Source organism: Cricetulus griseus, chromosome 3 (assembly GCF_003668045.3).
Source record: "Cricetulus griseus strain 17A/GY chromosome 3, alternate assembly CriGri-PICRH-1.0, whole genome shotgun sequence".
Lineage (NCBI taxonomy): Eukaryota > Metazoa > Chordata > Mammalia > Rodentia > Cricetidae > Cricetulus > Cricetulus griseus.
Window position 1 is genome coordinate 6193512 of NC_048596.1, and position 25479 is coordinate 6218990.

General features: G+C 43.0%; 2 protein-coding genes across 5 annotated transcripts in view; one reads left to right on the forward strand and one right to left on the reverse strand.

Annotated features, from left to right (window-relative positions):
• The first annotated feature begins 92 nt into the window (after nt 1-92).
• Zdhhc6 (zinc finger DHHC-type palmitoyltransferase 6) lies at nt 93-18164 on the forward strand. Of its 4 annotated transcripts, none has more exons than XM_027406996.2 (12): nt 93-292; nt 1285-1737; nt 2654-2745; nt 4034-4193; nt 5926-6087; nt 7665-7718; nt 10638-10805; nt 12485-12526; nt 13599-13744; nt 13832-13878; nt 16194-16360; nt 17601-18164. In XM_027406996.2, exons 2-11 carry the CDS (start codon nt 1471-1473, stop codon nt 16334-16336), a joined length of 1281 nt encoding a protein of 426 aa, XP_027262797.1. In that variant the 5' UTR covers nt 93-292; nt 1285-1470; the 3' UTR covers nt 16337-16360; nt 17601-18164. The 4 variants fall into 4 exon arrangements, 2 of the variants coding, with proteins under 2 accessions (XP_027262797.1, XP_027262800.1); XR_004768932.1 differs by lacking the exon at nt 16194-16360 and adding an exon at nt 14094-15454 and having other exon boundaries at nt 94-292; XR_004768933.1 differs by lacking the exon at nt 16194-16360 and adding an exon at nt 14097-15454 and having other exon boundaries at nt 94-292.
• Nucleotides 18165-19572: 1408 nt separating this feature from the next.
• The window catches only part of Acsl5 (acyl-CoA synthetase long chain family member 5), a 49534-nt gene continuing 43627 nt past the window's right edge, over nt 19573-25479 (reverse strand). The window contains exons 16-22 of the mRNA XM_027406994.2: nt 25359-25447; nt 24981-25097; nt 22498-22641; nt 21921-22022; nt 21289-21360; nt 20657-20803; nt 19573-19843 (exon numbers count right to left, since the gene is read on the reverse strand). Of these exons, the coding sequence (XP_027262795.1) occupies nt 20663-20803; nt 21289-21360; nt 21921-22022; nt 22498-22641; nt 24981-25097; nt 25359-25447 (665 nt within the window). The 3' untranslated portion in view covers nt 19573-19843; nt 20657-20662. The remainder of the gene's footprint in view (nt 19844-20656; nt 20804-21288; nt 21361-21920; nt 22023-22497; nt 22642-24980; nt 25098-25358; nt 25448-25479) is intronic.

Here is a 25479-nt window from a genome sequence, read left to right on the forward strand (position 1 = left end):
AGTGGTTGCAGGAGCTGCTTCCCGAGGGAAGATTGACGCGGCGGGAGCCGCCGGAAGTGGCTCTGGCGAAGCTAGCGCCGAGGCTGGGCGGGAGCCTGGCTGCGGCCGCGGGAGCACAGACTCGCGGCGCGGGGCTGGTCGCGCACTCCGCACCTTCAGGCTCCGCGTGCGGCTTGCTCGGGACCCATGTGCTCGGGACGGAGCTGTAAGGAGCAGAAAACCCGTTCCGGGTGAACCCGGGCCGTCCCGGAAATGCGATGGCCGTGGAGCGGGCACCGGAGTCCGGACTGAGGTGGGAGTCTCCGCACGGGGTGCAGCCCGCGAGTGGGGCGGTTGTCGCCCCGACCCGGCCGGGCCTGGGGTCTCCAAAATGTTGAGCCCAACCTCAGTCTGTAAGACATGTATCTCGTGAGAGAAGACCCCCCCCCCAGGGCGTCCCGCACCACGGCACGGGCGGGAAACTGAGGTACCCGCGGGGGCCACAGCTGCGTGGGGACCGTTACGCAAACGTCATCCCCACGTGTCCCGGGTCTTTTCCCGACTCGTCCCCCTCCATGCAGAACTCACTTCTCCAACTGTTACCCCGTGCGAGCCTTCTTCCCCCCCACCACCACCCTCCCCCGCTCGCCCCCGGAGGGAATTGATTTTTTTCTCCTAAATAACCTTGTTTGTGCTCGTTCTCGTGCGCTGCTTCAGTTGTGATCACACACACTCACACACACACACATTCACACACGCGCGCGCCGGTTTCTTGCCTTGCCTTCACCCTTGTTCCTGGACCTTTAACCCCGATCCATTGTTAATATTGGCGCTTGCGGGAACAACTGCGGGTTATTAATACGCCAAGTAGTATATGCGTAGAGCCCGTTACACTAAATCCACATAAAGGAAGTTTGGTGCTTTGGCTTCTGTTCTGGGCCCCGCTGTGACTTGTGACCTTGGCTTAATCACTCAGCCTCTCTAAGCCAGTAGGAAGACTTGAGATAAGACCCTGTTTCTTAGCTCACTGAGTCTCTGTTCTCTAAACTCTCCACTGAGCACAGGATAGTCAATCCTTTCTGACACTTTGAACAAAGGAGTAAACCTATTAAACCTGTACTGTTTACATGCAGTTCAAGCTTGAATAACTGTATTTTGGATTGGTCCAACGTAATATTTTCTTGGCCTCGATAAGACATTGGCCTCACACTAGCGCCCTGTGGAGGTGCCGTTTCACCTTCTTGGAGTTAAATGAATGGCATATGGAAGTTTTAATCGGAATTTGCCCGTTTTTGTTTTCTTTAGGTTGAGTTTCAAATCAGCTTAGATATAAAGTGTTCTGGATGTCGACAGTGAAAATGGCATACTCCAGGTCAACATTCTGTCAGCCAAAGGCATGACAGTTCGGGAACACGTGGACTTGTTGCGTATAGAAATGTGCGCACAGAAAAAGAAACTCTCTGGTTCTCTAGATGAAGGAAGGTGTCCAAAATGGGCACATTCTGCTCAGTAATCAAGTTTGAAAATCTTCAGGAATTAAAGAGACTGTGTCACTGGGGTCCCATAATAGCCCTTGGTGTTATAGCGATATGTTCTACAATGGCCATGATCGACTCTGTGTTGTGGTATTGGCCCTTACATACAACAGGAGGCAGTGTGAACTTCATCATGTTGATAAATTGGACTGTCATGATTGTCTACAATTATTTCAATGCCATGTTTACTGGCCCTGGCTTTGTCCCTCGGGGATGGAAACCGGTAAGAAAATGATCCATTTTGACAATGATCACGTCATAATTTTATGTGTAATTTGCCATGATAATTATATTTTGGTTTTGCTTTATCAACTTTTGTCCTGGGAGACACAGTGTGTGCTACACAGTCACTGATGATCACTTGTGCTTAGAATTTATGTCTTTTTGAAATATTGATCTATATTAGCTATTCCAGAGCAATTGAGTACTTGTTCTTTAGGTGGTTTTGTTTTGTTTTTTAAAGAAAGAGTGTGTGTGATAGTTCATGCGTTTTGTCTCCTCACTTGGGAGGCAGAGGCATGTCATCTTTCCAGCTGCCACACTGAGTCAAAATTTCCAGAGAGAAAGGGAAGAGGCGGCCTCAGGCTGGTAGGAATACATACCCAGGAAATGCACAGCCTTGTGCGACTGTGTCGTATGGATAAGGGTGAAGCAAAGACAAGTAGGTCAGAACCCATGGGGGCCACTTGTACCGAGGGCTATGTACAGGTATCGGGCAAAGCTCTGGGAGGACTGGATAGGAGCATGGTTTTGTAATGAACAGATTTGGATGTGAGAAACACCGGCTAGGGAGTTACTGATATGACATTGAGGAGGGGAGACGACAAGGGCAGCGTCAAGGAGCAGGAGACTTGAGAAAGTGTCAGCCCGTACTTGACTCTGAAATACCAGTCATCTAGAACAATGCTAAGGTTCAGGTGAGTAGAACCAACTGACACTAGACTTGGGTTGAGCATGGAGAAAAAAGAAAAGAAAAATGACCTCTAAGCAATGTGGAGAATGAAGCTGTTCCTACAGTTCGCTTTAAAGTATTTTAGCATACGTAAAGGTATTTATGCCTGTGTAGAAACCTTCATTTATGCAGTCTGCTTTATTACTGTTTAGGATCAGGTAACTAACATTGTTTTTTTCCTTTCAAGGAAAATCCTCAGGATAGCATGTATCTCCAGTATTGTAAAGTCTGCCAAGCATACAAGGCACCACGTTCACACCATTGCAGGAAGTGTAACAGGTGTGTGACTTTTCTGTTTACTGGGGACTGATCCACTTGGTTGGCCACACTTGTTGTTGTATATCCTGTCATGACAATAGAAACGGTTTTTGTTTTCTGCAAGTGCCTCAGTGTACTTCTCTATTGCTTGGAGGATGTATTTAGCTTACCGGTTACAGTCCATCATCAAGGTTAAGCAGGAGCTTGAACCAGAAACTGGGGGATGCTACCCATTGGCTCACTCTTCCTGGCTTACTCGCTACCATTGTAGACAGCTCAGGCCTACCTCCCTTGAGGTGGCACTACCCACAGTGGGCTGGATCCTTGAATATCAATTGGCAGCCAAGAAAATGGCACAGATAATTCCCACAGTTGAATCTGATAGAGGCCTTGATCACTGAAAACCCCTCTTCCCAGGTGTGTGTAGGTTTGGAACAAGCTAACAGAAACTAACCAGAAGAGCAAGGAATCCATTTTGTCAAAACTATTATCAAAAGACTTGTATGTAAGACTTTGTTCCCTGTTAAATACCAAGGAAGATAATTTCTTTCTGTTATAAGGAAAAGATTTTTGTAGAAAAATGTATTCCTTTGTAGATGAAGTTTTTTTCCCCACCTGGTCCTGCGGCCCTTCAGCCCCAAATAAACACACAGAGACTTACATTAATTAGAGTCTGTTTGGCTGATGGCTAAAGCTTTTTATTAGCTTATAACCCATTTTATCAATCTAAGTATTTCCACATGGTCTCATCTTACTGGAGACTGCTCCAGCATGTTTGGCTCCATGTCTAACACATACTGTGAGAAAGGCAGGAAGCTATAGCTGCGTTTGGAGGGCTTTAGAGTCATTCTCTAGAGCACATGTGAACTGTACACAGTCATGTTGTTTCTGAGCTTAAGGAGAAGGACAGCTGAGCTTCCTCCTTTGTACTGAGACTCTTGCAGAGCCTCCCAGCTTCTCTAAGAAAGTGGTGGTGGTGGTGCTTTTTCATGACAGGGTTTCTCTGTGTAACAGTCCTGTCTGTTCTGGAACTCACTTTGTAGACTGGGCTGTCCTAGAACGCAGAGATCCACCAACCCCTGCCTCAGACATGTTTATGTTAGAAGCTGTTGTAATATCTGCTTGCTCTTGTGCTATTTAGAATTCTAAAGAAGTCACTATAACTTCAAAAAGCCATAAAGACTTATCTATTTTATGAGAATTAACTCCCTGTGAATCATACTGGATTCCAATTTGCTTGGTCTTTTGAAAACCAGAGCTAAAGGGGACAAGGTTTTCTGCTTTATGCTTCATGCGTTTTTCTTGTTAGATGCATAATGAAGATGGATCACCACTGTCCCTGGATCAACAACTGCTGTGGTCACCAGAACCATGCTTCGTTCACGCTGTTCCTCCTGCTAGTGCCTCTGGGCTGCATTCATGCTGCTTTTATTTTTGTGATGACTATGTACACCCAGCTTTATAATCGGGTGAGTAGGCATCACGACACTACCGTTCCTGTCAGATTCAGTGATGCTATCAAGGAAATACACTTTGTGATTTAGCTAATACAACAGCTTTGCTTGATGTCTCTATCAGTTCCTCCTCTTAATCTTGAAAATGAGGAAAAATTGTTTTATTCTGGAAACTCATCTTTTACGTTCCAGTTGAAGTTTATGCTTATTGTTTTCCTTTACCCATGGTTTCTTACATTTCTAACTTAGTAGTTATGGTGAGTGTAGTGAACAGAAAGACCTTGAAGAAAAAGGCACTGATACTTTCATTTCTGTTCCGTTCAGTGTCTCTAACAGGTTGACAATTCCTTTGTTCATCTGGTACATGGAGCAAGTGTGCTCCTAAAATAAACACATTAAATCAGAAACAGTTTGGGTTGACTTTTGGACATTCAGCCATTAGAGAAAGTTCAGAGGTTGTACAAATAAAATAGGCCTCCAGCAAACACAGAGGGGCAGTCCATATTTGATTTTAGCCAGTTTGTGGTTTGTGCAGTCCTAGCCCAAGCAGTGCTAATCTTCCACTGTTAAGGAATTGGGATTTTTTTTTTAAAGAAGGCAGATAAGAAAAAGAATAAAAAAAATGCACTTCAGAACTTGTTATAAGTTCTTGCAAAATAAAAAAAAAAAGAGAACAAAAGGAATCGGGATTTCATATGAGCTCTCCAGATTTTAAATGTTAGCACCTCACTTCTAAGTTGTGATGACCCCCAACCATAAAATTACTTCATTGCTACTTCATGACTGTAATTTTTGCTACTGTTGTGTTTTGTAATGTAAATATCTGATACATAGACTAACTGATATGCAACCCGCAAAGGGGTTTGAGACACTGGTTGAGAGCCACTGTTTTAGAACGTTGTACAGCCCAGGCACTGCACAACTGCAGATCTGTTTTCAGTCTTCCTGGCTCTTAACCACTGGTTATGGACTATGCTGTGGAAGAATGCTGTGATCTTAGAGTAGCAAAGAGAGTGGAGGCATAGTGCTGTTACCTTGGTATTTATAACTATTGATGTTGTAGGGGTTGATCTCACTCTTCTGAGGAAATGACGAAAACTAATATTGAAGAATAACTAATGACGGAGGTGTAGCTGTGTACAGTTCAGTGGTAGATCTCTTGCCCAGCATGTGTGAGGCCTTGGATTTGATTCCTTTCACAAAAAAACAAAGCAAAACAAAAACAAAAACAAAAAAAAATACTGTACATGTCAGTAGGAGCCAGGTGTTCATCAGAAACTGCTGTTTAGTGCAGTTGCTGTCCTTGTTATCTTTTTGTTCATGTTGGGTTTATTGTTGATGTGCCCCCATGCGCAGTGTACCTGTGTGTATGCGTGTTCACATGTATGGAGGCTTGTGGGGTGAGTGTATGTGGAAGTCCAAGGCGATTGCCTGGTGTCTTTCTTAGTGACTGTCCACTTCATTGAGGCAGGTTCTCGTAACTGAACTTAGAGGTTGAGCTAAGATCGGTGCGGATACCCAACTTTGCCTGGGATACCCTGTGTTGGCCTTCTAAATGTGTGGGCGGGCCATCATGCCTGTGGAACATTTATGTAGATGCTGGGGTCTGAACCCAGTCTTCGTTCTTACGCAGCAAGTGTATTGCCCATTGGGCTGTCTCCCTCCCTCTGGTTATGGTGTTGTAAATCACTCTTTCAACAGCATTCCCTCAACAAGCACTTCACGTGTGTGCTGTTGTTGCTTGCAGCTCTCCTTTGGGTGGAACACCGTCAAGATTGACATGAGTGCAGCCCGGAGAGATCCTCTCCCAATCATTCCATTCGGATTGGCTGCATTTGCTGCAACCTTGTTTGCCTTGGGATTAGCACTGGGGACAACCATAGCTGTTGGGATGTTGTTTTTCATACAGGTAACGTTCCTGTTCATCTCTGTCTGAAAGTTGCCATGTTTGGGCTGATTGCAATAAGAAAGAGATAAACCTGCATGTAAAGTTTCAGTATGTGAGGGAAACTACTTTGGCTTACTGTAGACAATTAGTTAATCACCTGTGTACAGTAGATCATTTTGAAATAATTTTGGCAGAATTTCTAGCCACCAATTCGTGTGACGTGAAAATACACTGGCAGAACTCTATAGCTGAGAAAGCATCTCTCACCCAACAGACGCTCATGATCTTCAGGTCACCCTCATAGAGGCCGACAGAAGAGAGCTCTTGTCTTTTCTTCCACACAAGTAAACAAGTGATTGGCAAAAAGGTTAAGAGATTCACCATGGCCATCCATGCGTGTGTTTAGTAAGCATATTTGTCAATGAAAATGAAGAGGGTTCTGGGAGGAATGACTAGAGATTGGATTTTCTTTCCTAATACTTATGAATTAAGAATCATAACAGGTGTAAAATCTTACATGGACCATTCTTTACATGGACTTAGTCATAGCAAAGAAACCAGGGTAGGCATAAGTTTTGTTAGTTCCTTGTGTATCAGTGGGACAGAGACTTCACATAACTCAGGGAGGAGGGGTTTACAAGCTACTGTCCTTGGCTTTGAAAGTTGCCTCTAGCCCACAGGAGGTGGAGCATCATAGCAAGGAGCCTGTAGAGCCTTGTCACAGTATAGTGGACAAGAAGTTCAGTGAGCTGTGGGGAGGGAACCAGTTGAGATTCAACCGCCCAAGACCACGCCTCCAGTGACCTTATCAAACAGCTAAGCCACAACTAGTTTCCAGAACCTCCTAATTTAGTGCTGCCACCTGGGGACCAAGCATTCCAGGTGAACCTGTGGAGGATGCTTCTCATTCAAACCTTAACATAAAGAAAATGTGTAGGTTGACAGAAATGAGACTCTTTTATGTTGTGAATAGATTCATCATCAATTTAAAGTTGGATCCTACCACCCATATAAAAGAAAACTGTGTGTGACTGTGTGTGACTGTTATCACAGTACTAATGTCGAGTGGAACAGACACATGAGGCTTACTGGGCCTTGGTAGCTAAAAAATGTTGAGCTCCAGATTTGATGAGAGATCCTGTCTCAAGGGAATAAAGCAGAAGCTACCACACAGGCGCATACCCACTACACCCACACCCACCTACACCCACACACACAATATTGTATACACATGCATACACTATGCATACACATACATAATGGTAATAATTTTAATAGTAAGTAAAATTAAGAACTGATTGAACTACATTACTGTTTTGTTAATATCTTGGAAATCTTGGTACTTAAGACATGGATTCTAATAGAGGTATTGGGTTTAGCTTTGCTTTTTTAGGCACGATGAGTTTGGCATAGAGATGCTATAGTGAATTAATTAAGAACTACTGTAGAGTCAGATAGGCTTCGTGCTACCTGCTCTTACCTCTGCCATCTTTGCTGTCTTCATCTCTGAGGTAGAACAATAAAAACTATCTCAGGGTTATTAGGATGGTAATGACCAAAGTCAACCTTGTTAAATTTCACTGTCATTTACTTTGCAGATAAAAATTATTCTCAGAAACAAAACTTCCATTGAATCATGGATTGAAGAGAAGGTAAATTTTAATAATTGTTTCATCAATCTAAAGTACTGATTACTAATTTAGTGAGTGCTGGAATGTGAAAACTTGGGTAATTGTCTTGCCGCACGAAAGGTGAGCAAAGACAACATGTAGACTTCTTTCCATCGTAGTGAACCCCCACCGAAATGCCTTCTTCACACCCCTGAGCTGCCGTTATCGCTCTCTCAGGCAGAAAGAGAGACAGCCCATTTGGAAAAGTCGGCCTGTACATTGGGCCTGTCAGAACGCCTCTGCTTTCATCTGTTGATGGAAGCTAAGCAGGGCCAGCTGTGGTTAGTACTTGGATGGGTAAAACAATGGTGTAATGAAACCCAGCATCATAGAACTGTCTAGTCCCTGGCATCCGATCTGGATCCCAACTTACAGCAGCAGTTCCCAAACCCAGTGTCTGGGGTCAGTTTACATTCTCCCACATTGCCAGGTTCACTAAAGAGCTTGTGTCTGTGCTGTGCTCACTGATAATTGCCATATTTTCTAAGTGAAAGCATTTACAGACTGTCCGTTCTGTTGACACATTTTGTAAAAGGTAACTTTATTTGACAACCAAAAATAGAAAAAGTGGCCTTGTTTTAAAGATTTACAAATCTCTTTTAATATCTGACTTAACAGAAGACAATTGGAATCTTGTACCTCCTTCTGCATTCAATCTGTTGAGACATTACTTTGGTTGATGTTTCTGAAGAAAATCCAGCTTCGTACAGAGAAGTAGGTAGAGAAAATTGGAGTATTTTGATGGACACTTTAGACTATAATTGACATTCTTTGACTTTACATTAAAACTTGGCACACATCCCAGTGCTGTGGTTGAGACTCAGAATCTCATGTTTGTTTAGCATGGAGTCTGCCATTGGGTCTCACCCCAGAACAACAGAGAACATCTGTCAGTGACTTCTTTTATACTAAAATTCACAGCATTCATATTTAATTATTTATAAGTAACATGTAAAAGTTTTTATTAAAATAGAAACATCTTTGAACATGGGCTCACTGTCAGAGTCATAGCAGAGAATACAAATTTTCCAAAACTTCTCATTTTTCACTTGGAAGCCTGGATTTTCTTCATATGGCTGCAAATGTCTACAGTTGTCTACCTGCTGAGGTGCTAGTCTGACTTTACCTATGAAAACATATTCACCACTCAAGTTCTTCTCCTCTAGAGACCCCTGCTAATGGACTGCCTAAGTAGTTGTCAGACTTATTGTTTAGGTTAGGGAATAAAGACAAGAAAAAGATGTGTACATGTTCTTTGCACATGCAGTTTTTTTTGTATTTTTGAGATGTGGTCTCACTACATTGCAGAGCCGACTCCACCTCCAGAGTTGTGGGGACATAGGTATATACCTTCATGTCTGCCTCATGTGCAGTTTTATTTCTCCCCATCCAAGATTGTAGCATCTGAACACAGAGGTTGAGTACATTTGCAAACAATGTGGGAACTTAAGTTCCTGGCAGTTGTACCCACCATTGCAACTGTCAGAAAAGTGAAAAGGTAGATAATGTCTTATGAGAGGTTTGTCCTTCCTGAGCCCAGAGAAAAGGGCAGTTTGAGTTCAGCCGCCATAGCTTACATGTTATGAGACTGTTTACAGTGCTCCCTACTGCCCCATCTCACCCTCATAGCTTGGACATCTTACTCTTCTATATCTTTTCCAAGTGTTCTTCCTCTGCCTAGATACTCTTCCCTCTTTTTCCTGACTTTTCTGCTCCTCACAATATAGTTTGGGTATCATTTCTTTCAAAAAAAAAAAAAAAGAGCCTTCCTTTACTCCAAATCTGGCTAAGTACTATTTTCTGTCTTTTTTCCTTAAGAACACCATTGGTCTGTTTCCTTTCAGTGTGTGGTATCTTTACCTTTTTTGTTTGTTTTTGAAAGTAGCTTATGATTTGGGTTTTGAAATCAGCCTGTTTTAAAAAGTCTGATACTGTCACTTGGCAAGGCCGATGGTTTAGCACTGAGCTGCACTGCAAGCACCTGAAGCTTTCATTTCTAAAAAAGGGGAGAGGAATTACCCTCTGTCATTCATGTCAACGTGGATTTATAAAATTCAGTAAATTCATATCACAGTTGACAATTGTTTCAATAAATAGCATAATAAATTTGTTGAAATCAAAGGGTTTTTTGTTTTGCTAATGATAATGGCCCTGTATTAAATCATTTTAATCTAGAAATTATTAAAAAGGGTACTTTATCACAGACAAAGCTTCAAATAAGGGAAATAAAACTCATCAAAAACATAAGATTACCAAGAGTAATGTTGAATGTGTTTGCACAGGAGCTACACTTGGAGTTAAATAATGCATGTTTGTACCACTAGGTGGCAGTAGAATTTAACAAATTCAAAGCTAGTTTATTTCACCTGAAAGCTAGCCATTTAAATGCCAAGAATATGAGCTGCGCCATGAGAATATACATGTGTGGATAAAGATGAAGTGTATGTGTTTGTGATGGTATAAAAACAGAAAATCTCCTTTACAAACTTTGCAAAATGTTTTCTGTAAAATAGTGCCTCCCTATTAACCCCTTCCTTTCCATTGGGGACCATAACCCACACTTGTCCTGAGTCTATTAACAGCACCACTTCTTTTTACCTGTACTCTCTTGTGCTGCTGAGCAATCAGGAGCACTGAGAGTTTTCTGCATAGGCTACAGTTAGCTAACTCTTTTACTTTTAAGCCTTTTGAATGCTTGTTCCTAAGACACACCCTGCCATGTGCCTTCTTAGGTATCACAAACAAGGTGAGCATTTTCAGTCAGATCCCCTCTATGCCATGACACTACTGATATTCCAGCAATAAGAAAGTGTTTTATGAATGATGCAAATTTCACAAGTGAGTATTCTCAGTAACTTAGGAGAAGAAGCAGCTATCACTTTATACCTTTGTTTTCCGCAGGCTAAAGATCGAATTCAATATTACCAACTAGATGAAGTCTTCGTTTTTCCTTATGATTTGGGAAGTAAATGGAAGAATTTTAAGCAGGTATTTACATGGTCAGGAGTCCCTGAAGGAGATGGACTGGAGTGGCCAACAAGAAAAGACTGCCACCCATATAGCCTAACAGTGAGTAGTTTTGTTCAGAAGGCTGTCCTCTTTTCTGGTTTTATTAACCCACTCAACTTCCTGAGACTTCCCAGTCACATAGTAGTAAGTGTGTCTTCAGTATGTCAGAATGAGCCTAATGTGAAATGATTACATAAATTGTTCCAGTATAATAAATACTCGGGAATCAGAAATTGAGATAAAGACCTGAAATATCCAAGGAAAGCAGAGAGTTAATTGGTTTACCCTCTCTCCCATAGCCAGGAAAGTCTCCTTTCTTCCTGTCCTTCTAGAAGTCCTCCTAAGTCCTCCGAGAACTCTATGGCTAATCCTGGTCAGCCAAATCACTGACTCCATCCTTTGAATTGAGGTAGCTTTACTGATAGAGTGGGTTGGCTATATGAACAATTCTCCTGAAACACTAACATCCATAGAGATTCTTAGTATCCTGGCCTCAATTCTCCTGAACACTCCAGGCTAGTATAAAGTCCTTACTCTTTTTTTTTTTTTTTTGGTTTTTCGAGACAGGGTTTCTCTGTGTAGCTTTGGAGCCTATCCTGGCACTCGCTCTGTAGATCAGGATGGCCTCGAACTCACAGAGATCCACCTGCCTCTGCCTCCTGAGTGAGTGCTGGGATTGAAGGCGTGTGCCACCAACGCCTGGCAGTCCTTACTCTTTAACTCTACTTTATACAATCTGGCCTTTAACTCCTTCTGTCCTGTATTGCCACATGAACGCTGTGTTCATCCCCAGCTCTCAACTCTGCCCCTCCGATGCTCCTTGTAAGGTCTGATCCAGCCCTGTCTCTCTCAGCAGTCTAACTTACTCAGGCTGGTTCCATCCTTACTGGGCAGTAGACACATGCCCGTCTTGTGAAGGGATATTTTGCTACATTAAATGGGTAAGAAGCCCGGCTAGCTCAGACGGTAGAGCTTGAGACTCTTAATCTCAGGGTTGTGGGTTTGTGTCCCACATTGGGTGACAAATTGTAAACGGAGTTGTTAATTGGTCTAAATAATAAAATCCCAGAGTCATATACAAAGGACAATGCTGAGTGATCAGAGAGGAGGAGCAAGCCACAGCCACACCTCACCTACTAAGCATCTCCACAGACAAGAGAGCAAGTTCCTGTTTCTGCCTGCGTATATCCTCTATCTGCCTAGCCATCTCACTTCCTGTCTGTCTGTACAGACCTCCAGACCTCTATGGTTAGCTAGTGATGAGCTCCATTCTCTGACCTTCAGACAGGCCTTATTTGTACAAGCAAGATATCACCACAGTCTTATATGTAGCTCATTAAATCTCCTTTTCATTTTTATCTTTAATGTGATTCTAGAACAGAGACTATATTTCCCTGGCTGTGTCTAATACAGTTCTAGTTAGTAGTTGCTGGTTAAAGGGGGAAAGTAGCAAGAATTATGTAGTCAAGACCCATTAATAATGAGTTTTGTAGTTTGTCTGTTAGAAAATCAGTAAGACTCAGTGTAGAAGCTCTGCAGGAACAGAGACTATACCTCCCAAATGCTGGTGCCATGTGAGCATTTGAGGGACATGCAGAAGTGAAGAAGACTCCAGTGAGCAGATTCTGAGAAGATTTGCAGCTCAACAAATATGAAATACCAGGAGCTGGGGATGTCCTGGTGGAAGGAGAGAGGCTGCTCAACACTGATGGCTTAACCTTTTTCCTTTTGTCTTTCAGAGAGAACAGTTGAAACAAAAGGCAGACAAGAGAGTCAGAAGTGTAAGTGATGTGCTGACTCATGTTTTCTCCAGCCAGGAACTGTATTTCTGTGTATCTTAAAACGGTTGGCTTTTATTAAGAAGTATTCCTTTTTATTGTATTTATTGTTTATATTGTGTATGCTTGTGCAGCACAGAGTCTTGTGAGAGTGCTTCCACCATGTGGTCTCCAGGGATCAATTATCTCCTTATATTTGTTGAAGTTTGGTACAATTCACTTCTTTTAAGACTGTCTCATTATATATTCCTGACTGGTCTTAAACTCAGAGATCTGCTTTCCTCTGCCTCTGGGGAGCTGGGGTCAAAGGCATGTGGCACCATGCCCGGCACAGCACGTACTGTTGACTTTTGTTTTCTTAAAATACTTTATTTTAGCTGGAAGTTTCCAAGGTGTTTAGGCATTGTTATTGCCAACCTAGAAAAATGCCTTTAGTATACCTGATAAAACCACTTAGCAAACACACTGACAGAGAGATGATGCCACCTGTGGCTGAAGAAAGTCTAAATTAAAAATAAATACAAGCTGGGTGTTGGTGGTGCATGCCTTTGATCCCACCACTCAGGAGGCAGAGGCAGGCAGATCTCTGTGAGTTCGAGGCCAGCCTGGTCTCCAGAGCGAGTGCCAGGATAGTCTCTAAAGCTACACAGAGAAACCCTGTCTCGAAAAACCAAATAAATAAATAAATAAATAAATAAATACAGTAAAAATTAAGTTCCTTTTTGTACTGGCCACACTGAGCACTCTGTAGCTGCAAGTCTCTACCTAACAACCCATTCCAGATCACAGGCAGACATGCAGGCACTTCCGTCACTGCAGACCACAGGCAGAGACAAGCAGAAAGCTCTTCTGGACACAGGACTCTGGAGGTCACTTGCTTAGCAGATGTGTGCTTGAATTAGCAGATCAGACAACCTGAGAACACAGCATCATGATTCCCTTCCAGGAAATGGGAATGGTGGGAAAGATGTTTTATCGCTGAAAGTTTGGATCTGTTCTTTAAAACTTTTATTTATGCTTGAAAGAACTCAGATATGGTAAATATTGAGATTGTTCTTCTGACTATTTATGGCAGGTTCGCTATAAAGTCATAGAAGACTATAGTGGTGCCTGTTGTCCTCTGAATAGAGGAATTAAAACCTTCTTCACAAGCCCCTGCACAGAGGAGCCTCGGATACAGCTGCAGAAAGGGGAGCTCATTTTAGCAACAAGAGGGTTACGGTGAGAGATGGGAATGTGGCGTTTCCTTAATAGGAAATGTGGCATCAGCTTCAGAAGTTATTTAATTTAATCTTTTAAATATTTCAGATACTGGTTGTATGGAGACAAAATTCTCGATGATTCCTTCGTAGAAGGTATGGAGGTGGAAGGGTGTGCTTGAAGTATGTGACTGTTAGCAATAACTTCAGTTCTGTAATGACATGTAAAATGCGTTAGGGAACTGTGTAGATACACAAGAATGCTTATGAAGTCCCCAGTAGGCACCTATGGGTGATAGAACAGATTAGAAGACACATGGGCATGACCCAGTGAAAAGAGTCAAGATGGAAACATTACACCCTGTTCTTAGCAGAGAAACAACCAGAGGAGGAGGAAGCCTGCATCCGGGCATCTCTGCAAAGAGGCAGCCAAGCAAGTCCCTGGTTGCAGCAGTGTGCTGTTCATGCTGGGCCCAGCCAACGGCTCCCTTGACATGCATGCTATGAGGGGATGAGCTGGAGGGAAACTATCCAGGCTGTGCACATGTAAGTGGGGTCTGTGGAGAGACAGCCAGGATCCGGCAGGCTGTGAAGACAGAAGTCTGGCACATGAATTTGAAGCTGTGATTCTTTGTTGGCACCCAGAGCTACTGCATGAGAAGCATAGCCATGCCACTGCCTTGTGAGCCAGTGTCTTCTGGCAGGCATGCCGAGAAAAAGACCTCCACACTTGCCTAGAGCCTTGGCACAGAAAGCCTTGCACATGGAAAGAACCAGTTCCAAAAACCAGAGTTGTAATTGATGAGGGGTGGAGGGGAGTTACCTCAGAACTGGGGATTCCACCGGGAAGTGAGCTTCCCCACAGAAATGGCTCTCATCAGGAAGAAAACACTGACTGAATTGTTTGAAATTTTGAGACTAGAAGCCCCGCCCCTTCCTGCATAGACTGCCACTATAAAAGAGGAACTGTTAGCCAAGGCTGTAGTGCCTTGTTTCAGTCTATTTACTTTTATTATTTTATGTTTGGGTTTATCTCTACTTTATTGTTCCGTTGTGTCTGTCAGGTGTGTCTTGTCTGAATAGGATTTGCTGGTGCTTTCTTTCTATGCATCTACTCCTCAGTGTCCCTGCTGTTTCTCTAACGCTAGAGGAAGCACTTCCGTCTCACTTCCGTTTTCCTCCTTCCCTCCCTTCCTCCCCTCCATTCCCTTCTCCTTTCCCTCCTTACTAGCACTCTTAATCTAAAAACCAGAAGCCCCGTTTTCTCCATGCAGAACCCCAATGCTGCTGACTCAGGCCCCATCAGGGACACAATTGAATTCAACATGTGTCTTCCCAGTGTAGATCCTCTCCAGCACTACCATCTTTATAGCTGTTACTGAAGTGAAGACCCTAACTGGGAAAACTCACAGAGGCAAAGGGAAAATAAAGGGCACATTAGTCCCAACAGATGCAAAAACAAATACAATTTCAAAAACGTCAGACAACTGTCCCATTAGGACACCTGCCCAAGCTTACAACTTCTCCATACCAGAAACCAAATCTAAGGAACTAGCTGAAAGACTGGGGAAGGATTTCAGAGTTCTGCTTCCTTAAAGGATCACTGACCTCGTGAAGACTCAACAGAGGAGGTGAAGGCTATCAAGCAGCCAACTCAGAACCTACACAAGAAAGTTACTCGATGGACAGTCGGTCATTTGGTAGAGAAATTTAAAAGTGCAGGAAAAATTCAGTAAGTAATTGAGACACTGAGGAAGAAACAAACAGAAATGCTAGAAATGAAAAATCCAATCAAAAAACCAAACAAACAAAACAAACACCAGCAAACAAAAACAGTAGAAAAAAGGAAGAATCAGGAAAGGCCAGGCAGAAGAACAGCTGTTAGGGACAGATGACTTCAGACAGTAGCACATTCAAGCATACACAAAACAAACGGCAAGGCAGACACTTCCAAAATCTCTGGGACATATTCAAGAAACTAACCCTAAGGATCCTAGGCTAGAAGGAGCTAGTCTAATTTCATAGGCAATTTAGTCAATGGAATTAGAAAGTTTCATGAACTGAGAGGAAGAAATGGAGATAGATGCACAAGATGAATGTGGAGCCCTAAATAGTCAAGATGTCAGAAATGCAAAGCAACAGCTGTAAGGGGAATGGCGAAGTCAAACCTGTGAGTATCACTAGGCCTTGTGTCAGTAACCATGACAACCAAGAGTATTTGGAATGGCATATGCTAAGCACTGAAAATAAATAGCTGCCAACATGGAAAACACCAGTTGACAACAAATCTGGGGAGGGTATGGAGACCGGGAACCCATTATTCACTGCAATTTGGAGTGTAGTCCGCTACATCCCCCTGGAAAGTCAATGTAGAGGTTTCTAAAAAACTTAAACATAGAACTTCTCTGTATTACTCGGGTGTGCCAATCTATAGTGTATCCTTAAATGGCTCTTGGGTCTGTACCTCCTAGGACTTGCACACATGTTTATTGCTGAATGGCTCACAGTAGCTAAGGAATGGAACCAGCCTAGATGTCTGCTGACAGATAAGTTAAGTGGAGAAAACACAGCATATACATACAGTCGAATTTTATTCATCTATAAAGAAACGTGAAATGGCATTTCCAAGAAAACAGATGTGAGTGAAATTCATTGTTAGGTGAAGTAAGCCAGACTTTTACAAGTAACTACAACTTTTTTTTACATATGTAAATTCTAGAGGTTGGGATAGGTTATGTTTAAACTAGAAATGGGAAAACAATTTTTAATAACTTACTTTTGTTTTTGTGTAAGTTGGTGTTTTGTCTACATGTATGTCTGTAAGGGCATCTGGTCCCCTAGAACTGGACTTACAGACAGTTGTGAACTGCCATGTGGGTGCTGGGAATTGAACTCAGGTCCTATGGAAGAGCAGTCAGGGCTCTTAACTGCTGAGCCATTTCTCCAGCCCCCCGAAAATGACTTTTAAAAGAGGTGATTGGATACAGATATGTGAGACATGAAAACGAAAAGGTTATTATTAGGAAGGGGACCAATAGGGATTTGAAGACGACAGAGGGGGATGGAAGGAAATAACCATTAAAAATGAAGTCTATAAAGTTGCTATGAAGAAACTCACTAATTTGTGTGCTAATTTTAAAAATTAACCAAATAAATCCTGACAGATGTCTTAGGCAGGAACTGTCCTTTAGTTATCAGTGAGAAAAGTGAAGCACAGAGTCGCTAAGTAAAAGCAGCTTGCTCACAGCCCACACTGCAAACCAGTCCTGAGGAATCAGGCTCCAGACAACCTGTGCCAGATCTGCACCCCTTAATGCTGAGGGTGAAATTTGATTGTGTTTTTCAAGTAAAGATTAACCTAGGATCTTCTTAAAGAAAAAGTACTTGGGGTTAATCATAAGTTTACCCTATGTGATGGCTAAGGTCATTTTGGTATAGAAATTGCTATGCTGGAAGCACACACCTGTAATCTCAATGTTCAGGAGGATCACAGTTTCAAGTCTAGCCTCAACTACAAAGCAGCTCTCCCAAAAAAGAAAAAAGAAGAGAAGCATGAAGGCTGTGGGAGGGTCATCTTTGGAACACAATATAATGGCATGCCAGAACAATGGCCCAAATGTTAAGCCACCCCAGTTCAATAATGCACTCTGTAAATCATACTAGCTCCTTTCCCAGTTAATGGCATTTGGGGAGTATATTTCCTAGCTTGCCAGAAGCATTTGGAAATGATGCTTTCCCTGACTTGTGTTTGAAAGCTAATGTGGGAACAACAGGATGTCTAACTAAGCTTATCCTCATTTGAAGTAGTAGAACTTGCCCCCAGTATTGTCACCTCCTCCTGCCTGCCTGCTTCACCATGGCATCACTTTCTTCCTCAGGTACTTCCAGAATAAGAGGGTGGTTCCCTAGAAACTGTGTGGAAAAGTGTCCCTGTGATGGCGAATCAGATCCAACCCCAGAGGGTGAGAAGAAGAACAGATAGCCACTGTTACAATGAAATCATTAAATCTTCATTACTTGAAAATCACACATTACCCAAGAATTATGCAACGAGCCTACTCTGCTTAAGGTCTCCTTTTCCTCAAAGATGCTCCAGTGCCATGATTTAAGGAGTGTGATTACCATGTGAAACAGAAGCCATTCTGCATATGCCTTTGAAGGAAAGGCGTTCCAGCCAAGTGAGCAGATTGCACTTTCTCTAGGGTTTCTGTGTGCAGCACACCTGACCTCACCTGCAGATCTAGTTCCCCCTTGGCCAGGAGTATCTGCGTGTGGTTATTCTGTTTCTTCCTCAGTTGACATTTCTTCATAATCTAGAGACTATAATACTTGTCAGGTTCAATATAAACTCAAATTTTGTTACTTTTAATAATGCAGATTTTGTCAAATCCAATGAAGGTCAATGGGTGTTATATAAAAATTAAAGTTTTCACTCAAAAGTATGTTTTCTTTTTTCTGAGTAAAAAGGTTTATCTTATGCCCATATAGAAAACACTGCCCTGCTACCATGTGCAGACTTGGTATCTTGAATCTTGAGTCTTAAGACATGACATATTCAGCTATATATGAGCTCTGTTATTGGTAGATTGGCTTAGCGGCTTTACAGTTAGTGAGAGTCATTAGACACTGCTTGTGTCTACTTTAATATCAAAACCTGAAGTTTGTGCAAATACTAGGATCTAGGCTAAGCATAAAGGTGAGCTTGTCAAAACAATGAGTAGAATTACAGGAGAAAGCTGACTTCTGCACTTTTGGATAAACTGATTGAGCATTCCTTAACTCTTTGCACCAGGGGAACTTAAGGCTTCTGGGGCCAATGTAGTAGGTAAGGGTAAGAAATGGGCGCTTGGGAACTCAGCAGTGAAGCAAATGTGGCTTTTACTCCATTGGAGGAGCAGCAGACGAGCAAACATGTCAGATACAATCATTTCTGAAGGCAGGATGGTCTTTTGTTGACAAGGAGATGAGTCAGGATTTTAGACACAGCAAGAACACGCACTAGGGTTTGCCTGACATGCCTGAAGACCAGTGAGGCCGCCATTTAAGTCAGATGGAGTAAAGGGCATATCAAGACGGAAGTCAGAGCTGAGAAGGCTCCAGACCCCCAAGCCCTAGAAGGTAGTCATATCTTCCCTTTGTTTCAAGTACAGGCATGGTTTCAGCTTTGCTGAGCTCAAGGTAAAAAAAAAAAAAAAAAAAAAAAAAAAACCTTGAGTATTGTAAATTCCACTTAGAAGCCAGAAAGGACTAGATATTAAGACTATACTACAACAGCCAGCCCTGGTGGCATACCTTTAATCTCAGCACAGCAGAGGCTGGTGGATATGAGTTGTAGGCCAGCCTGGTCTACATAGAAAGTTCCAGGCTAGTCAGGGCTATAGTGAGACCCTAGCTAAAAAGAAAGGAGAGTCATACAACAAAGTAAAGGAAACAATGTGAGGATGCTTAGAGAGTAAGGCTGCCTTGCAGGTTTATTACTCTGAACTGTGATAGGGCAAGAGGAGCCGGGCCTGTCAGTTTCCCCGAGTTTGCTGCGTGCTAACTCATCTGAGGACCTTGTAACAATCCTGGGCAGTATTTTTTTGATTTTGAGACAGTCTAATTATGTAGCTCAAGCTGGCCTCAAGACCTGCAGCAATCCTGCCTTGGCCTCCTGAGTGTTCTCATTGTGGGTGTGTCACCACACCTGGCTACAAAGCTATGTAACTCAGGGACCCCAGAGAGTACCCAGTCATATTTTCAAATCAGGTGATTCTACTGTACTGCCAAAATTTAAGAACCACCTGATTTTTCACTGATACTTGTTAACCACGGATTCTCATCCCAATCCACAGGATAGCAAGCACAGCATAAATATCTGCAGTAGTTTATTTCAGAGATCTGCCATTTACAAGTACAGGCCCCACATGCTATCAGGCAGTGAGTACTGCAGGGATTGGAGTCCAGGGAGAAAGATCTGGAAGTCCCTTCCCAGAAGTCAGGCTTGCAGTTCAGGCTTCATGCTTGCCTGAGGACCTTTGCTCCCAGTGCAGGAGAGGAGCTAGTTGCTTGCCTCATTTCCTGGAAAAGTTCACCGGGCAAAAGTTTCTGCTTCTTCCTCCACAGCTTCCAGCTCGGCAAACTGTAGGGAACAGACAGTATCAAAAGCTGCCACTGCAGATAACACTTTAAAACAGCATTCTCTTTGGACACACTATCTACCATGTTTAATGTTCCCAACTCAGAAGTCTGTCTAGGAGCCTAAAGCAATGTTTTGCTATACTCTGCCTTGTCCCTTCATTGCGTAAACGCAGATGTACACGGAAGTGTGTAGAAGTTTATCTCATAAATAGGATTAGTGTAGGTGACAGGTTAAAACTCCAATTAGTAGTTTCGTGGAGTGACTGACAAATATGAATTTTAAATTGAAAATCTCTCAATCTATTAGAGCAGCAGTTCTCAAGCTGTGGATCATGACTCCTGATATGAAGTCGCATAGCAGATATTTGCATTACAACTCCTAACAGTAGCAATAGTACAGTTAGGAAGTAGCAATAAAATTTATAGGTGGGGTCACCACAACTTGAGGAACTGTATTGAAGAGTGACAGCATTAGGAAGGCTGGGAAGCACTGTGAGTGCTCAGCACTTGTGGAAGTGCTGAGCTGCTGGCCAGCAGGAGCTTTATGAAACAAGGCACCTATCTAGAGGATCCCCATGACGCTAGTGATCAGTAATCAAGATGGGATAACAGAACAAAACCTGGGCCCCTGAAGAACAGCATATTGCTAAAGTAGCCCTAAGGCCTAAAATGTCAGCAGAGTCTAAGCTGGGAGGAGTGCGCCAGTAGCTCATAGTTTGATAGTTCAGTAGCTAACTGGTATGAAGAAAAGACAAAAAGAGGGATAAGTTTGAATGCATACTTGGGCTTCTTGGAGCCCTTCAGCAGTGAGTACCTTATCCTACTCCTGGATACTCTCATAGAGGCTCTTGATTTGGGTCTGGAAGAATTTGGCAAGCTCCACTCGTTTCGCTTTCAGTGTTGGCGTCAAAAGCCCATTTTCAATGGAGAATGGCTCTGGGTGGACAAAGATGCTTTTGACCTGGAAGGCAGGCACATGTTGATGGTTGGCATTTCATCAGCAAAGTGCCCCCAACCCCATGATAAACTGCAATGTTGTTTCACCTTATAAAAGTACAGACACAGACCCACGTCCCTTCTAAGATAAGGCCATCTGTAGTCCAGGCTGACCTCAGACTTGCTGTATAGCTGAGACTGGTCTTGAACTTCTGATCCTCCTTCCCCCACCCGAGCAGTGCTGAGGTTAATGCAGCACTGGAGATTAACCGATGCATGCTGGGTAAGCAATCTACCAGCTGAGCCATACTGGACATTTGGATAAATGGAGCAGGAAGAATAAATAATGGACAGCAAAGGGGGACAGAACACATAACTATAACCCACTATATTTTAGTAAATCTAAAATATTAAGTTCCTTGGAAGTTAAAAGGCTTGAAACCAATATAAGTGGGAGCTTTACACTTCTAGTGGCACTTGAGGGACCAGGAGGGCATCAGCAGTACAGACCTGTTCAAAGGATTTCAGGCCACCTTCTTTCCCAATTTTCTGCAAGTCTTCTAGAATGGCTTCCTTTACACGCTAAAACGAAAAACATCACTTAGAGCAGTCATGACTGAGGAGGTTTAAATGGAAGGCTAGGCAAGAACCAACTGGCAATGCCTAAAACATTTGAATTAAAATTGAGATACAAAAAAAAAAAAAAAAAAAAAAAAATGTTGAAGCAGGTCACGTACTTTGCATTTACCAAAGGAAACAGAATGGGAAAGGCAAACCCAGCGGCTAACAGGTTCTGTCTCTATGGCAGTTTTCAGTCTCTTCTACTTCATTTTCTCTCCCACGCAGCACATAGCTGCTTAAAAACAAAACAAAACAAAACCAAAAAAACAACCAAAAAAAAACAAAACGCATCTTGTGTTTTAAACTACCCATTCGGTTTTTCAGCCTAATAAAACTATTAAGTCCATCTAGGGTGCAGTTAACCTCCAGAGAGGAGGCTCAGAGAACCCAGAGATGCTACAACAGATTGGGCCTCCTCTCTGCTACAGCAGGCCATGAGGATTCATTCAACAGCCATGCTTACTTGGTGAGCAGAAGTTCTCAGCCAGGCTTACTTGGACAACATTTTGAGCCATGCTTACTTGGTTTTGGCACAGTTCTTCAAAGGATCCCTTCACCCCAATCTTGGCTGCAAATGAGGGAAGCGAATCAGGGTCAGGAACCACTATTCCTACCAGGAACGACTGCGGGAAGGAATATGGATTATTGTAACAGGTCAGACGTGCGGACTGATTCGGTACTCAGTTTTCCACACCATACCGTCTCCCACTCTGCACTTCACTGCAGAGATGTCCTAGCCACACCTGAGTCTTCAAGGAGCAGTTGTCATTAAGCTCCAAGAATCCCGAGCAATATGTGTTGAAACTCACCACTCCCAACCCCTACAAAACCAGTTTGGAGTGCAATATACAAATGACACTTGCGTCAGAGGAGCTCCTCAGAGTGGACACCAAGGGTCCCAAGCACAAAGTCATGTGAGATAAAAGCTACCTCTTAAAGTAGTTGTTTTAGTAACCCCAACAAATTATTTCATGGATGTTTATGATTCCGAATGTAGTTTTGTATTAGTAAGCCGGGCTGTCTTATCTAGCCCCAGATGTACAAATGTCCTCTGACTATGAGAACCAACTAAGGCCATCCCTGAAACCAGTGTGTTACCCGTAAGCTCTCCCCATGGATAAAAACTTGCAATACTGGTCTGCTCCTGTTGTAAACATTTTCTATCTTCTCTGGAGCAATGTATTCTCCTTGTGCCAACTTGAAGATATTCTTCTTCCGGTCAATGATCTTCAGAGTTCCATTCTGTATGAGGCAGATAAAGCATATCTGTGTTGAAGCCTTGTAGATGGTGTTAGTAGCTAGGTGGGGAAGCCAAAGGTATTGTCCTTATTTAAAATGGTTACTCTGGAGATTTCTGTTGTTTCTGTCCCTCGGCTTTGGAGAAAGGAGAAGTGGCTTCCACAAAGCCTGTCTACAGAAAGCCAACCAGCAAGCCTCAGGGAAAGTCCCAGGGACCTGCTGGGTTATGCAAATGGCTGCCTCATTCAGTGAAGATATTCCGCAGCTCTCAGTTTCCAACTCCATCTCAAGAACTCTGAGAAATAGAGGCCTTATCTTTTACTAAACTGCTTAATGAATTTGCTCTCCTTGCCATGTTTACTTCCTGTTAAATCCAGGAGCAGGCTGAAACAGCTGCATGCTACTGACCAAGCCAACCAATAACTGGGCTTGTTAGCACAGAAGTAGGGCTGGCAGGGCTGTAACCCCCATCACAGGTCATTTGCGGCTTCAGTTCCCGAACTTAATTTCTCTGAGAAGCTTATCTTCTTAGGGATTTGAAGTGTAGAACTGGGACAAAGACAAGCCACAGATCACACCATAAGGGCTCTAGACTGAACTAACTGAGGCATAACCAATGCGTCACACTCATCGATTCAGACTGAAATTGGTTAATAATAAGCAGCCGTTTATCACCCATGTGGGAAGCCATATCTATTGCTTGCATCCTAGACTTAGAGCAAGGGACACTGATTAAACAGAAACACATTAAACCCAATCAATAAAGTGTATCATGAGGACTGTGTGTTCTTGGGAATCTTCATAGTCAAGTATTCTGCATAGTCAAGCATTCTGACTCTTAAATCTTGAATAATGAGCAAGAAAGGTGTTGGTAGCGCACACCTTTAATCCCAGTACTCGGGAGGCAGAGGCAGGTGGATCTCTGTGAGTTCTAGGCCAGCCTAGTCTACAAGAGCTAGTTCCAGGACAGCTAGGTCTACATAGAGAAACCCTGTCTTGGAAAAAAAAAAAAAAAAGGTGTTTGAAGAGGTAGTAGTTATAGTCCCATTCCCCTAACACTTAGTAGATTAAGAAAACACGAGGAAGGAGATCCTTGGAAAATTCCCCTGTAGGAGTTTTTGAGAAAACATGAGATTGGCAGCAACTACTGCCAATTGTTCATCAGGAAGCTAAGCTATAAAATAGTCTCTGTGTTTGCCACAGAGAGGGCTGAAGGTCAGTGAGAGGCAGACATTAGCCTGATGTGGGATAAAGTTCTTGTTCACTGTAAAGATTTGTTACTCATACTGATTTAATAAAATGCTGATTGGCCAGTAGCCAGGCAGGAAATATAGGCAGGGCTACCAGACTAGGAGAATTCTGGAAAGAGGAAAGGGACACAGTCGCCAGCCAGATGCAGAGGAAGCAAGATGAGAATGCCATACTGAGAAAAGGTACCAAGCTACGTGGCTAAACATAGATAAGAATTATCTGTTAATTTAAGTTGTAAGAGTTTGTTAGTAATAAGCCTGAGCAATAGGCCAAAGAGTTTATAATTAATATATGCCTCTGTGTGTTTAATGGGGACTAAAGGGCTACAGGACCTGGCAGGACAGAAACTTCCATCTACATTAGCCTGTGTAAACACATGGTTTAGAATTCTCATTCCTCAGTTTTGATATTTCCCCATGAATTAATTAGACAGGAAAGCACTCCTTTGAAACTCACAACTGAAAATAGCCATAGGTACACGAAGCTGTCAAATAATAATTTCTACCTTGAGAAAAGTAGGAAGAAAAGGGTTCGGGGAAATGAAAAGAACACGACATTTACCCACCTCTTCCCTAGTCACCTAACCTTTCCCTGGACGTGAACCAGCCTTTTCCATTGCAAGGAAACCATGTCAACGCTGAGGTCCAGGATGATCTAACCCTAAAGCATCCCACTTTAGGGCTGTGTCTAGACACAGCATCAGCACCACTATCTTTGGTGTACACGTTGTATTTGAAGAGAAATATGGAAAGAAGAAAGCCTTTCAGTTGGTTCACATTCTAGTGTCTTCTGTAACATGTGCTCTGGCCTAGAGGAAAGACTGGAGTTGGCAGCTTCTAATCACACATCAGCCAACCTTTTCTGGATTTTACACCATCAGTCCATAAGAGAGCTAGGACTAGAACATAGATCTCCCAATTCCCAATATTGGGTCTTCAGTTGGTACTCTCCACTCTTTATACTTAGAGGAAACCGCACAAAAGGTGGCAGCAGACCTATTTCCCTGAGCTGCCCCCGCTGAGACTAAGTTCACATTCTTACTCCTCCTGCAACAAGTACATGGTTCCCAGAAGTTATTGAGAGATACCCACCGGAAGCCAGCGGCCGATGTCTCCAGTGTGGAGCCAGCCGTCCTTGTCCAGTGCTTCCTGCGTCTTCTCCGGGTCCTTAAGGTAGCCTTGGAACACATTGTTACCTTTGATGCAGATCTGTGTACAGACAGTAAAAGGGGAAGACAATAAAAATGACTGCTACTTGTACCTTAGGAAACACCTGCTCCGACCAAGTTCACTCGGTGGTTTCCACTACAGTGTGGCGGCTCTTTTAGTCCCCACTGTAGGAAAATGCAGCTCACTGATCTTGTATTCCTTCCTAAAACTTGAGTCAAACCTAAGCCAGCTCACATCTATGTTCCTTTGGACTAAGCCTCCCCACAATGACTATCTGAATGCTGGGCATGACCTACCCACCTCGCCTTCGTTGTTCACTGAGTAGTAGTTCATGTCAGCCACATCTTCCAGCTTCACAAAATTGCAAGCCACTGGAGTCCCAACATGACCTAAAACATACAAGATCATCTGGACTAAGCAA

Coding starts and splice junctions, on each gene's coding strand:
- Zdhhc6 (XM_027406996.2), top strand. CDS start 1,471: ATGGGCACATTCTGCTCAGTAATCAAGTTTGAAAATCTTCAGGAATTA. Junction 4,194..5,925: donor ACACCCAGCTTTATAATCGG/GTGAGTAGGCAT, acceptor TGTTGCTTGCAG/CTCTCCTTTGGGTGGAACAC. Junction 12,527..13,598: donor CAGACAAGAGAGTCAGAAGT/GTAAGTGATGTG, acceptor TATTTATGGCAG/GTTCGCTATAAAGTCATAGA.